Source organism: Kogia breviceps, chromosome 3, assembly GCF_026419965.1.
Source record: "Kogia breviceps isolate mKogBre1 chromosome 3, mKogBre1 haplotype 1, whole genome shotgun sequence".
Lineage (NCBI taxonomy): Eukaryota > Metazoa > Chordata > Mammalia > Artiodactyla > Physeteridae > Kogia > Kogia breviceps.
Window position 1 is genome coordinate 67875968 of NC_081312.1, and position 15011 is coordinate 67890978.

General features: G+C 36.1%; 1 protein-coding gene across 13 annotated transcripts in view; it reads left to right on the top strand.

The window, feature by feature from the left end:
• Nucleotides 1–13039, top strand: part of HECTD1 (HECT domain E3 ubiquitin protein ligase 1) — a 94537-nt gene extending 81498 nt beyond the window's left edge. For 10 of the 13 annotated variants that reach the window (XM_059057198.2, XM_059057200.2, XM_059057201.2 and 7 more), the window contains 14 exons: nt 461–683; nt 1778–1832; nt 2063–2245; nt 2870–3077; nt 3162–3247; nt 3406–3533; nt 5274–5475; nt 6673–6810; nt 7087–7694; nt 8953–9031; nt 9157–9250; nt 10199–10349; nt 11824–11968; nt 12080–13039. In XM_059057198.2, the coding sequence (XP_058913181.1) occupies nt 461–683; nt 1778–1832; nt 2063–2245; nt 2870–3077; nt 3162–3247; nt 3406–3533; nt 5274–5475; nt 6673–6810; nt 7087–7694; nt 8953–9031; nt 9157–9250; nt 10199–10349; nt 11824–11968; nt 12080–12217 (2438 nt within the window). In that variant the 3' untranslated portion in view covers nt 12218–13039. The remainder of the gene's footprint in view (nt 1–460; nt 684–1777; nt 1833–2062; nt 2246–2869; nt 3078–3161; nt 3248–3405; nt 3534–5273; nt 5476–6672; nt 6811–7086; nt 7695–8952; nt 9032–9156; nt 9251–10198; nt 10350–11823; nt 11969–12079) is intronic. The other 3 variants (XM_059057202.2, XM_067028598.1, XM_067028599.1) reach the window with 1 other exon arrangement.
• Nucleotides 13040–15011: the final 1972 nt, after the last annotated feature.

Consider the following 15011-nt stretch of genomic DNA (forward strand, 5'->3'; position numbering starts at 1 on the left):
ATAAATAAATTTATTTATTTTGGGCTGCATTGGGTCTTCGTTGCTGCACGGGGGCTTTCTCTAGCTGCGGCGAGCTGGGGCGCGGTGCACAGGCTTCTAGTTGCGGTGGCTTCTCTTGTTGTGGAGCACGGGCTCTAGGCATGTGGGCTTCAGTAGTTGTGGCTTGCGGGCCCTAGAGCTCAGGCTCAGCAGTTGTGGCGCATGGGCTTAGTTGCTCCACAGCATGTGGGATCTTCCCTGACCAGGGACCAGGGCTCGAACCCATGTCCCCTGCATTGGCAGGTGGATTCTTAACCACTCTGCCACCAGGGAAGTCCTCAGGAGAATCTTAAGTAGCTGACATCTTTAGCTGATATATGGCCGAAACGTTTAGATTTCATGTAACCTGTCTCTTGGTGCCGTGCTATTTCTGGACTGCTTATTTTAGTGTAATTGTTTTTCATATCTTCCATATTTTTAGGAACACCTCATTCAGAGCTCTTGGAAGAAGTTGAATGTACTCCGTCACCTCGGTTAGCCCTCACTTTGAAAGTAACAGGTCTTGGAACAACTCGTGAAGTTGAATTACCACTCACTAATTTCAGATCAACCATCTTTTACTATGTACAGAAATTGCTTCAGTTGTCGTGTAACGGCAATGTGAAATCAGATAAACTTAGGCGTATTTGGGAGCCAACATACACGTAAGAGATTTTAACTTAATGTTTTAAGTAGATATTTTCACAGTGTATGAGCCAAGAAATATTTTCTATATTTTGTATTATGGGAACAGAAAATATTTAGTTCTCTTGGTTTATAGGAACAGATAAGAGCATTTCTGACTCCTGATGGAGAAAGGTTAAAGCTTACAACTGGGAGGAACTTTAGAAATAATCTAGACTAGCTCCTTATATAATAATTGTTGAACTTTTTGACTGGGATTGTGTATGAAGTAGTAAATATTTTCTGTTATTTGCTTTGGGGTCTGTGAGTTAAACCTGCCTCTCTTTGTTCATTCATTTATTCATTCAGTAAATAATTATCAATGACCTTGGGCAAATTTATTTAACATTTTAGTACCTCGTTTTCTAATCTGTAAAATGAAAGTGGTTGTGAGGAATCAATGAATTAATATATGTAGATTCATTACTGTATGAGATGTAGAGGGTGCTCAGTATTACCTATAATAATATTTGTTATTTAATAATATGAATAATTTAATATTATAAATAATTATATCATAGTCATCCTATGTAACTTCACTTTTCTTAGTTTATTTTTCTGATGTTCTCTTAACATCACTGATAATCTTATATAATGTCCAGTAAAGTAATCTAGGTCTTTTTGAGATAGAACAGAAGGTCTTCATGGCATTCTCATCCTTCAATTTCTATTGGAATATAAAATTGGATCTCAACTGTCTCTTGGTCCTTGTTATTCTTATCCATCTTTCCATCTAGACACAGATGCAAACACATCTTATTTTATTTTTACAACAATGTATGAAAGTTATAATACAAAATATGGCATATTACTTTATATCTTTAAAAGTTCTAGGTTTGATATATGCTTTCTTCTTAATAATGCTCAATTTATAAACCATAACTTTTTCAGGAATATGATTTCTACTATTCCCTATGTTTAACAAATTAATATTTTTTCTTATAAATTCTCCGAGGTCAATATTTCATGTAAGCATATAGCTAATGAATGTCCTCATTCATACATGAAGGCTTATTAGAAATTACCACAAATCATTTGATTTATGAATTAACTTGAATAATATCTTCATATTTAGAATTATGTACAGAGAAATGAAGGATTCTGACAAAGAAAAGGAAAATGGAAAAATGGTAAGTTATTTTTAGGAAACGAGTCTTGCTCTTGGCTACTTAGTAAAAGAAAAAGAAGCAAAGAAAAACTAACCCTGTGTTTTGATTGGACAATTAAGGGAGAAATCAGCAACATGGGATTCTTTAGATTAGGTTAAATGCATGATCTTAAAGCTACCTTATGTAATGCATGTGAAATAGCATAGACTTTATAACCAGGAAAGGCCAACATTTCGTTTTTCCTGTTGTAGGGTTGTTGGTCTATAGAGCATGTGGAACAGTATCTTGGCACTGATGAATTACCAAAAAATGACTTGATAACCTACCTGCAGAAGAATGCAGACGCCGCTTTCCTGCGCCACTGGAAATTAACTGGCACTAATAAAAGTATTAGGAAAAACAGAAATTGTTCTCAGCTCATAGCTGCATATAAGGTATATATTGGCATCAAAACACTATTTTGATTGGGAATGGCTTTGTGCTTTGCAGTTTTTTGGTTTTTGGGGGGTTTTTTTTGCAGTATGCGGGCCTCTCACTGTTGTGGCCTCTCCTGTTGTGGAGCACAGGCTCCAGACGCGCAGGCCCAGCGGCCATGGCTCATGGGCCCAGCCGCTCCGTGGCATGTGGGATCATCCTGGACCAGGGCACGAACCCGCGTCCCCTGCATCGGCAGGCGGGCTGTCAACCACTGCACCACCAGGGAAGCCCCTGCTTTGCAGTTTTTAAAATATTCTTGAGGAAGAGCAGTTCATTGGGACATACTAAAAAAAAAGAAGTTGAATTAACATTGTTAATATGCCAATGCTAAAATTTCAAATATGGTTTGTGGCATTGGATCTAAATACATAGTTTTAACTGTGGCTTTTAGTGGTTATATTTTGAGAATTTTGTTGGTTTAGAACAAAGCTTGGTTAAGCTTTGATTTGGGTGATACTGTTTTATTTTAAAAGAAGGCAATTCTTTGAAGAATTCCAGCCTTTTTACATTAATACTAATAGGATGATATATTGCTTTTCTTGAAAATGATTAATGGCTAGTTTTCCTAATTGTTTCTTTAGGATTTTTGTGAGCATGGAACAAAGTCTGGGTTAAACCAGGGGGCCATTTCTACTCTTCAAACTAGTGATATTCTTAATTTGACAAAAGAACAACCTCAGGCCAAAGCAGGCAATGGACAGAATTCTTGTGGAGTAGAAGATGTCCTTCAGCTTCTGCGTATTCTATATATAGTTGCAAGTGACCCTTATTCAAGAATATCCCAAGAAGGTCTGTAAGAAGCCTTGTTTCATTTCTGTGGCATTTTAAAAAGCAAGTCAGTTTATATTTTTATTAATTTTATTACTTTTACAGAAGGTGATGAGCAGCCTCAGTTTACTTTTCCACCAGATGAATTCACTAGCAAAAAAATCACAACAAAAATTTTGCAGCAGATTGAGGTAATAAAACCAGATAGTTGAACTCTTCAATCTGTTGGACTCTGAATGTATTGCCTCTCCTTCCTTTTCTGCCTCATGCCATCTCTCCTGTTAAGAACTGACTCCTTTTTGTCTTTTTTCATAATTGCTTTAAGACATTGTTATTTGTTAATTCGCAGGAACCACTGGCATTGGCAAGTGGGGCTCTGCCAGACTGGTGTGAACAATTAACCAGCAAGTGTCCTTTTCTAATACCATTTGAAACTAGACAGCTGTATTTCACATGTACAGCATTTGGTGCATCAAGGTAGGAAGTGTATCATTTTACATTTTTAGAATAAATGTGTTTTTAAATGTTTTATATAAGCTCAAAATGTACATATATACTTTATATCAAGATTGATGAAGGGAATATATTGTTTTCTCATAAAGAGTTGTTGACGTTTGGGAATTCCCTGGTGGTCCAGTGGTTTAGACCCCAAGGGCATGGGTTCAATTCCTGGTGGGGGAACAAAGATCCTGCAAGCTGTGAGGTATGGCCAAAAAAAAAGAGTTGTCAACATTTAAACATTTTTTGATTTCCAGTTGGATATAAGCACTCTTGAAGCAGTGTGGATTGAAGTACTGTGTTTTCCATTAGCTAGCATTTATTGTACAGTATTTAAGTGGCTTTACATAAATTATTAATTGCTGAAATTCCCAAGAATACAAAATTTAATGCTTGCAAATAGCTTTGATAACATTAAAATATATCTTCTGGCAATTATTTTTCTCTTACTACCATCTAACATACCATTTTACTTCTTTTTGTTTTTCTGTCTCCTTCATTAGATGAAAGTTTCATGAGGGCAGGAATTTCTGGCAGTTTCGTTCACTGCTCTAGCTGCAGTGTATAGCACGTTGTAGGTGCTCGGTAAATATTTGTTGAGTGATTAAATACCCAGAGTACTTTCAAAGTAGATGTAGAAAAGTTATAATTTAAATGGAGCTGCCTGTTGCCCTAAGTTACATTGTTGTACCATTTCATATCATTTACCAAGCGTTTGCACACATAGCACTATAGGCCCGCTGTGATTAATGACATTGGTTATGATTTTTATTTTATATGTGTGGGTTTGTTTTTTGGGGTGTTTGTTATTTTTTTTTCAATTTTTAAAAAAATATTTGGCTGTGCCACACAGCTTGCAGGAGCTCAAGTTCCCTGACCAGGTATTGAATGTGGGCCATGGCAGTGAAAGCCCTGAATCCTAACCACTAGACCACTAAGGAACTCCCTGATTTTTATTTTATAGTTGAGGAAACTGATTCTCAAAGTACATAGCTGATTGGCCTAAGAGTGCCAAAAAAATTGTTGCACACTAGAGTAGATCTTCCATCTTCTTATTCTTAATTCAAGATTCTTTCTCCCATCCTAGATGGGTTAACTCTGCATTGTTAAAAAGAAAATGTTTCAAAATCACAACACTGTTTCTGTGTTGGCTTTCAATTTGTATCACAGTAATAAAGATAGCTTAACCATTTTTTTACATTCTCTGATTTAGGAAATGTTTATATTTTATGTATTATGAGTTTGTCTATATTTTTATGTGTTGTGTGGGGTTGGACCCCGGACCTTTATTTTGATCTGTTAATTGCTAAAGTAAAAAGGGAAAATATAGACTCAGTATTTTTTCAATTTGTTTAAGGACGTAAGATTAGTATATTTGATCATCTGATAAAATACTATTTTTAAAAAATTCTTTTTTTTTTTTTTTTTTTTTTTTTACGCGGGCCTCTCACTGTTGTGGCCTCTCCCGTTGTGGGACACGGGCTCTGGACGCGCAGGCTCAGCGGCCATGGCTCACGGGCCCAGCCGCTCCGCGGCATGTGGGATCTTCCCGGACCGGGGCACGAACCCGTGTGCCCTGCATTGGCAGGCAGACTCTCAACCACTGCGCCACCAGGGAAGCCCTAAAAAATTCTTAAATCTTTGAATTTTATTGCTGGTTTAGTAGTACATTAATGTGTTGCTGTATGCTACAGCTACATAGGTATTTTTCTATTTCAGAGCAATAGTGTGGTTACAAAACCGACGTGAGGCCACTGTGGAAAGAACAAGGACCACAAGTAGTGTAAGGCGAGATGATCCTGGAGAGTTTCGTGTTGGTCGTCTCAAGCATGAAAGAGTGAAAGTTCCACGTGGTGAATCACTGATGGAGTGGGCTGAGAATGTCATGCAAATACATGCAGATCGGAAATCAGTTCTTGAGGTACCTCTATATAATTTCTTTTAGTGTGCAGGACTGACAATTAGAGAACCAGTCTGTGTCTTCCATCACATATAAAACTGTATTAGATAGAAATGTAGATGGAATTCTCTGCCCTCTGTGCAAAGGCCTCCTCTGGCAGAGCATCTTTCATAAGAGGATGTCAGCTCACCTTCTCAGGGGTCAGGATCTCGTGGCTTAATGAGCAGCAAAGAATATCTTCACTCATGAAGATATTGAGAGATGTTGTAGCAAATGGCGGTAAGAAATTCAATATATTTACTGCAGAAATGTTATTTTGGGCATTGTTGATTATATCCTATATACATATTATTCCTTATATATGAGAGACAAGGAAAGAAATACCTCTCCTGTCACAGATGTCAGCCACCTGGTTTGTTTATTTTTGGATCACAGACTGATTATGATAAATACAATACATCTCTAGAAAATTTATAAGGCTTATGGTTTTCACTTTAAATTTTCTGTGCCTGGGACTTCCCTGGCGGCCCAGTGGTTAGGACCCCATGCTTCCACTGCAGGGAGCACAGGTTCGATCCCTGTCTGGGGAACTAAGATCCCGTGTGCCGCCAGCTCACCCCCCCCACCCCCCCAAAAAGAATTTTCTGTGCCTTCATCTTATTCTTCTTACCCATATAGTCCTCTAACGCAGATAATTCTCAATTATTATTATTATTTTTTAACATGCACTGTGTTTTTGTAAGCTACCTCAAATAATTTTTGGAATACATGGAGTATGGATAAAAAACCTTTAAAGTGATTGCCTAAAGCCAGAAGTAAGTGGAAGAGTTTAGGTTTTGGTGTCATGTAGACACACGTGCACATACACACACACATAAATCTGTATACCATCATTTCCTCAAGCAAATGATATATAACCTCTTTATCTGAAATTTCATTTCCTTTGGTATGAAAAGGACATGATAATTTATTTTGTAGGTTTGTTGCGAGAAGTAAGTTGATGTATGGACAATGCTCACCACAGTGTTTAAATATGGAATAGCGTACAAAAAATTAAATTTCTCTTTAGAAAAACTGGAATAAAAACTTCCGTGTGGCTTATATTATACTGCTACTATAAAAATAGTATATTACAGTAGGACTGGATTTTGGCAAGAATGAGATCATTAAAATTTTTTTAAGCTTACTTTCCCCCATAATTTATTTGTTCATGTTTAGGTTGAATTTTTAGGAGAAGAAGGAACTGGTTTGGGGCCCACATTAGAATTTTATGCTCTGGTGGCAGCAGAATTCCAGAGAACTGATTTGGGAGCTTGGCTTTGTGATGATAACTTTCCAGATGATGAATCTCGTCATGTAAGATTAACTTCCCATTTTGTGATTTGATTTGCGATTCTGCTTTTAGAAAGTTAAAAATCAGTTATGCTTCCAGAATGTAAGCCAGGTTTTCTAACTCTACTTTTATTATTGAATAATCTTGATATTATTAAAATGCTTTTAAAGGGTAAAATTTAGTCTATAAAAACCTATTTAATAAAATGTATTTATAGATACTTTTAGATAGCTGAATTAAGATGTTTAATGTTTATGGATCTTTTCTTTGTTTTTGCATTTCTCCCTCTAAAAAATTAGGTCGATCTTGGAGGTGGATTGAAACCTCCTGGATACTATGTTCAGAGATCATGTGGACTGTTTACAGCACCATTTCCACAAGATAGTGATGAGCTTGAAAGGATCACAAAACTCTTTCATTTCCTTGGAATTTTCTTGGCCAAATGCATTCAAGACAATAGACTTGTGGACTTACCTATTTCTAAACCTTTCTTTAAACTTATGTGTATGGGTGACATTAAAAGCAATATGAGTAAACTGATTTATGAGTCACGAGGTGATAGAGACTTACACTGTACTGAAAGTCAGTCTGAAGCCTCTACAGAAGAAGGTCATGATTCACTCTCAGTAGGAAGCTTTGAAGAGGATTCAAAATCAGAATTTATTCTAGATCCCCCCAAACCAAAACCCCCAGCTTGGTTTAATGGAATTTTAACTTGGGAAGACTTTGAACTAGTAAACCCACACAGAGCCAGATTCTTAAAAGAAATTAAAGATCTTGCTATCAAGAGGCGCCAGATTTTAAGCAACAAAGGTCTTTCTGAAGATGAGAAGAACACAAAATTACAAGAACTAGTGCTGAAGAATCCATCAGGTTCTGGGCCTCCACTTAGCATAGAGGATTTAGGGTAAGCTTTATATATATATATACATATACATATATATATATATATATATATATATATATATATATATATATATACTCTTCAACCTAATGGATGAATAAATTCTAAAGCTTTTGTTCCTTTGTCTTCACTGATTTACAATATATGAATATACAGTCTGTTAACAATAATAAGATGCTTTAGGAAATATCGATTTTTGATTTGATCCTTTGATTTGTTAATATTATGAAGAGAGCACTCAGAATACCAGAATATAGTTTATTAATCATCAGATGTCTGAAAGATTATCTGATTTATCAAATGTGATAACTATATATATCTTGTGTAAACAGTCCAAAGCCAATAATATTTTGGCAAATTCATTCACTAACTGATATATATAGCCTACTTGAAAAACCGCAGAATAGTTTGCTTTGTATGTAAGCCTTATCCCCAGTGGCTGCATTAACTAACTCAGATGCTGTAGCTCTTTTGATAAAATTCTATTAATTTATATACATGTAATTATTATACCCTTGGTATGTTAAACTGTGATTTTGGATTGACTGCAAGGGTTTGCTGTTTTTTTTTTTTTTTTTCCTTCCTTCCTTTCCTTCTTTCTTTGATGATAACATTGAGAAGTTGTGTTTGATAAGTTGTTCATATGTTCAAGGTTTGACTTGAGGCGGGGGTAAAAACAGAACATGAACAACTTTAGTAAAAAAAAAATAGTTTCTGGGCTTCCCTGGTGGCGCAGTGGTTGAAGTCCGCCTGCCGATGCAGGGGACACGGGTTTGTGCCCCGGTCCGGGAAGATCCCACATGCCGCGGAGCGGCTGGGCCCGTGAGCCATGGCCGCTGAGCCTGCGCGTCCGGAGCCTGTGCTCCGCAACAGTGAGAGGCCCGCGCACCACCAAAAAAAAAAAAAAAAAAGTTTCTTTTGCAAAAAAAACAAAAAACAAAAAACTTGTAAACATGTTGCTACCATAATTCATTACAGAAATCCATAGTTGATTAATTTTGTGCCTAAGGAGGAAGTGAAACATGAAAGGTGATGTTTCATGAAATGCTTGCAAAGCCAGGTTTGGTAAACAGTTGGCCAAATAGTTTTTGTGCACACGGTTTTGCATTTTAAAAGGCTCCATACTTAATATCTAAGCTGGTATAGTAATTTTGTTATTGTTGGGGGTTGGGAGAGGTGCTCCTGATTTTGGTGGCAGTGTTTTAAAAATTAAACACCAATGGTAGCTGAATGTTAATCTAATCCTTCTCTGTCCTCCCAGTTTAAATTTCCAGTTTTGCCCTTCCTCAAGAATATATGGTTTTACAGCTGTGGATCTCAAGCCAAGTGGTGAAGATGAGGTACAAATTTTTCTTTTGATATATTTGTAAGTCCAGAAAAATCCTCTTAATGAAGCCAGTTGTACTAGGTGCTATTGAAATATTCCTAGATATTAACAATTACATTGACAAATTTTCCTTTGCAGATGGTAACAATGGATAATGCAGAAGAATATGTGGATTTGATGTTTGACTTTTGTATGCATATGGGTATTCAGAAACAGATGGAAGCCTTTAGAGGTAATTTTTAAGGCTCTTTAGTTGAATCCCTCTCCTTTTACTTTGAGACAGCTGAAATTAAGGTACTGCTATGCTCAAAAATTGCTAGTAATCTCTAGATTTGCCCTCTAGTTTTTTGTCTTCCCAACAGTTAGGTCCTGCAGAGTACTCAGAACAGGTTGGAACATTTCAAGCTGTAGCATACCCTCAGCTTGGTCCTCCTGAGTAATGAGGGACCCACTTTTGGCTTCTGTTTTTTCATTTGTAAGTGGATATAATATTGTTGCGTATTTTTAATATTACATGATCAAGATGAGTTAAACTATGTTAGAACCTAAATTCTTCAAGTAAAGATTGACACAAAATACATTGGACTGTTTATCACTTACTAGTTTTAAAAATGAGAACATAGCCTTGGCTGGCTTGTGTGACATAAAGAACTGATTGGGAAATTATTAGAATTTGGCTACTGACCATAGTGTCTGAATATTCTCTCCCTGTCTACATTTGTGATAATAAGCAAAAATTTCTGTACTTGGGCTTCCCTGGTGGCGCAGTGGTTGGGAATCCGCCTGCCGATGCAGGAGACACGGGTTCGTGCCCAGGTCCGGGAAGATCCCGCATGCCGCGGAGCGGCTGGGCCCGTGAGCCATGGCCTCTGGGCCTGTGCGTCGGGAGCCTGTGCTCCGCAACGGGAGAGGCCACAACAGTGAGAGGCCCGCGTACTACAAAAAAAAAAAAACAAAACAAAACAAAAAAAAAAAAAAAAAAAAAAAAATTTCTGTACTTAAAACCCTAGCACAGTTTTTATTTCAAGCTATTTTCATTTATATTTGCTTTTTCAAATATTTATTAATATTTATCTTCTATCCATTTAATTATCTTGATTTGAAATTTGTTATTTTGAAATTATAACTTAGAAACTGAGTTGTGTATTTTGTGTTTTTTTTTGCTGTGTGTGTAATGTAGATGGGTTTAATAAAGTTTTTCCAATGGAGAAATTAAGTTCCTTCAGCCATGAAGAAGTCCAAATGATTCTTTGTGGAAATCAGTCGCCATCCTGGGCAGCAGAGGATATTATTAATTATACTGAACCTAAGTTGGGTTATACACGTGATAGGTATGTGTTGGTTATTTTCTAAGATCAACAAATTGTTTATGTCCCAAAATCAAATGGCAAGTTCTCTAAATGACTCAGTGAATTGTATGCATAAAATGAGAAAGCAGTTAAGTCTCACCGTTACCAAGATGTATATTCACTGATAAGGCTGAGTTCACACAAAAAGTCATCTTGGCTGATGTTAACATTCCTTTTCTCACTGTTTTAACTGTTCATCATTTTAAAAATTGGGTCATTTGTAAACCCTTAGGCTTTATTGCTTTTATATTAACCTTTATTTTCAAATAATTTCAATCTTATAGAAAAGTTGAAGAATAGTTAAGAATTCCTACATATCCTTTACCAGAATCACCAGTACTTAACGTTTTGCTGTATTTCTTTTACATTATCTCTTTATACACACACACACAAATATATATTTTCTGAACCATTTGAGGATATGTTGCATATATCTTGTACCTTTACTCCCTAATACATTAGTGTACATTCCTCAGAATATGGCCATACTCCCATGTAGCCATACTAGTTAGCAAATTTGTGATTCCATACTATTAGCTAATCTATAGTCTACATTCCAGCTTTGTTGATTATTCCAGCGATGTCTTTAATAGCACTCACTTCACTCCCATTCTCTCTCATCAGGAAATTGTATTTAGTTGTGATATGTTTTTAATCAACAGTTCCTCAGATGTTTTTTCTTTCATACCACTGACATTTTTTAAGACTGTAAGCCCTGTATTATTTTTAAAGTTTTCAAAGTGATGTAAATGAGAAAGTATTATTATTTTAAACTTAAATGACATTGTATATATAGCATTTTTTTAAGTAAAGTTTTTATTGAAGCACAACAGAGAAGTATACAAATAGCACATACATCCTGGAGAATTTTCACAAAATGGACACACCCTGTATAATTGGTACCCAGAACAAGAAACAACTCTAGAAGTCCCCATCCCCATCTTATTCTTTTCAAGTCATTAAATCACTATTCCCATTGATTAATTTTGCTTGCTTTTTGAACTTTAGTAAATGAAATCATGCAGTATGTATTCTCTGAGGTCTGGTTTCTTTTATTTAATATTATAATTATGAAATTCATTCATGTTGTAACATATAGTGATACTTTATTTCACTGTAACAAAAATGTATTATTTCAGATCCCTATTGCTAGTTTAGCCATATTTGGGTGAATTATGCATGTGCATCTTGAGCTTTTCTGATTTGCTGCCTTTGTTGCATATTTGATTCCTATACTCCATCAGTGTTTCAGTCCATCTGTATCAGTCTTTGAAGGATATTTTTCAAGTAGTTTGTATCAGCTTATTTCATACTTACCCAAGAGTCTCTAGACAGTGTTGTTCTTCCAACATGCGGATATTCATTTTTAGGGTTATTGCTGGCTTATACAGTAATGGTAGTATTTTTTGTTTAAATCAGCTATCACATCAATATAACTTTATTTTTCTTCTTTTAGCCCAGGTTTCCTTAGGTTTGTGAGGGTTTTATGTGGCATGTCTTCAGATGAGAGGAAGGCATTCCTGCAGTTTACCACTGGTTGTTCAACTCTGCCCCCAGGTGGACTGGCTAACTTGCATCCCAGGCTCACAGTTGTACGCAAGGTACAGACTCTAGCTACTGGGTAATCTAAATGGAATTAAGATACTTAAGGATTGAAAGAAATACATATTTAAAGTCATGGTCTTCTGTTATTTTCACTTCTATTTCTGTAGGTTGATGCTACTGATGCAAGCTACCCATCAGTGAATACATGTGTACATTATCTAAAGTTGCCAGAATACTCTTCAGAGGAGATCATGAGAGAGCGCCTGCTAGCTGCTACAATGGAGAAAGGCTTTCATCTCAACTGAGCTTTGAAGTGCAATGGGAGACATCAGAGACTTAAAATTCTAGTGAAGCCTCTTGTGTTTGTGTGCAGAGAAGTATATGATCCTCCATGCTAATGACACTTGCCTTTTTTTCCACCATTAAGGCTTTAAGAACATATGGAATAAGTTCGTTAGCTGCTAATGACAAAACAAATCCTTTAACTATCCAGCCAGCAAGTATATAGCACAGAACACTTTGTGTTGCTACAAGGGCTCATGTGACTGGAATTAGGTGGTCCTACTTGACTGTTCCAAAGAGCAGCTTCTCAGATCTTCAGTGTTCATTGGTAAATTTCTAACAGTGTATTTGTGTAAGTTTGTCATTTCATACTTCATACACTACAGTTGCCATCACTGATGCCTGTTTTGCTGGCTTTTAAGCTACTTGGTCAAAAATCCTGCTTCCTTAAAACATAGAGAGTTAATGAGCATCTCAAGCTTTTTCTTTTCCTTTTTAATGATGCCTGCACTATCAGAGTATATCTAGTGTTCTCTCTTTTGTTTGGCATATAATCATGCACAGCCTTTTTATTTCTTTGAGGTGGGAGTATATTTTTATTTCCTAAATGCCATACTATAAAGATCAAATTCTTAAGTGTGTTTGTGCAGTTCAAAAATAAAGATATATTAAGGGGGGGAGAAAACACTGGTTTAGGTGCAAGGCACACTTAAAGCAAGTTTTACTTTTGGTTGTATTTTCTTTGTATATTATAAACATTTATTTAACTTGTTGCAGTTTGAAGTAAAAAAATTTCCAAAATGTATTCTCAACAATAATCATTAAAATGTTTGCAGCGTACAAAACTGTGTCATGTGACTGTTTCACTGCAGCCATCAGACCTAAGAGCTTAACTGTATACTTTTCATTTTGAATCATTGAGATATATAGATTTTTTTAAATTACTACATGAAGAAATGTATTTTTCTGTGTAAATACACTTACTGAAACTGGAAAGCTAGGAGAAATATATGTTCACATGCTTGTGATCCAACTCTTGTATTCTGTCTTTAAAGTATTCTTCAGGTAAAAATAGCCAAGTTATTTGTGTTAACTTTTTAAACACCAAATATGCTACTTACCATTGTATCTTCAGCGACGTGTAAGTCTAAGATCCAAGAATGATTTTTGAATGTTGTGTTAGTATGAAGAGAAACCACTGGGATAATGCTATTTCCTGGTTTTGAAAAGGGGCTATATTTCCATTTTCCTGTGACTTACCATATCTATGCATCTAGGTAAAAGAACTGTCACTAGGTCTGATTTAGCCAAATGGCTTTTATAGGCGTGAAAAGCATTTTTTGGAATTGCCCACAATTTACCTGTTTAAAAGGTACGTTCCCTTTCTACATTAGAAGAGATTTCTCCCATTGCAGTCAATCATTTGAGTAGTGTTTCTGTTCTCTGCATGAGAATGTTGTGACTATGTAATCAGAGGCAGCATTTACATAATTTACCTTATTGTTAGCTTCACAGTTCTCTGCGAGAATAAGTTAAAATAAAACATAATAGCAATATTTAAACGTATGACTTATGCTTTAATGCAGAAAACAGTGGTGGTGATTGTCTCAATACGTGGATGCATGACTAGAACTTTATACTAGCAGTAGAATTAAAATCCAGTTTATGTGTATTATTTAAGTCTCTAAAATGTCTGTCAATAGCCAGCTTTTACCACGACTAGTCTAGCACAGGGGTCAGCAAACTGGCCTGCCGTTTGCATTTGTATGGCCCATGAACTAAACATGGTTTTAAAATTTTTAAGTGGTTGAAAAAAATAAAAAAGAATGCTAATATCTTATGTTAAAATTTTATGAAATTCAGATTTGTGTCCATAAAGAAATAAAGTTTTATTAGAACACAGCCATGCTGACTTATTTATGTATAATCTATGGCTCTTTTTTGCACTACAGTGGCAGAACTGAGTAGTTACAGCAAAGACCATATGGGCCACGAAGCCTAGAATATTTACTGTCTGGCCCTTTGCAGAAAAGTTTTGCTGAATCCTGGTGCTACAGCAGGTAAAGTTGATGAGTCTTATACAGTGAGTAACTCTGAAATGTCAGGAATCTTCCTTCCTGTAGAACTAAAAGTCCAAGAACAAGGTAAAGCTGACCAATCTGAGACATAAATTTCATGAGTCTGAAAATCACTTAAAGCTGGTAGTCACAGTTCAGCAATAAACCTGAAGTGAGATGATAACACAGCCTGTCACACAGAGTCACATTAGAGTTCACTTTGTGTATAAGTCAAATACTGTGAGACACCTACTTGGGTTTTCACACACACTAGCCTCTGGAGTATTTCTTCCAGTGGTATCTACCTAGTATTTATTTTAATTGTTATTCTCTCAAGGTACTAAAATCTGTGCCAAGATGTTATTTGAATGCTATTTTGGTGTGACCCCAAAATTAATTTTATTCACTCCCTAGTTACTTCTGGTGTACCAGTTTCAGCAGTTATCCAAATGTGCTACTGATTAAGTGCCTACCAACTAGGCCAGTGTTTCCCAACTAATTATGTCTCAGAAAGACCTCCAAAGTACTTTGATCTAGACTGGGCTTTCCCCAGACCTTGGCTACTTAATGCATACCATTCACTGTTCTGGCAGGTCAGAAGCCTTTCCTCTGCCTTCCTGAGTGAGTCCAAAACAACTAAGGTTTGCTTTTGGAGTCCATTATTGACTGGTTGCCTGGTAGATGCAAACTTTGAAATATGTAAGTGAAGTTTTAAAGACAGTTCTGTATCTCCTACTGTTACGAAGCAAAAGCATATATA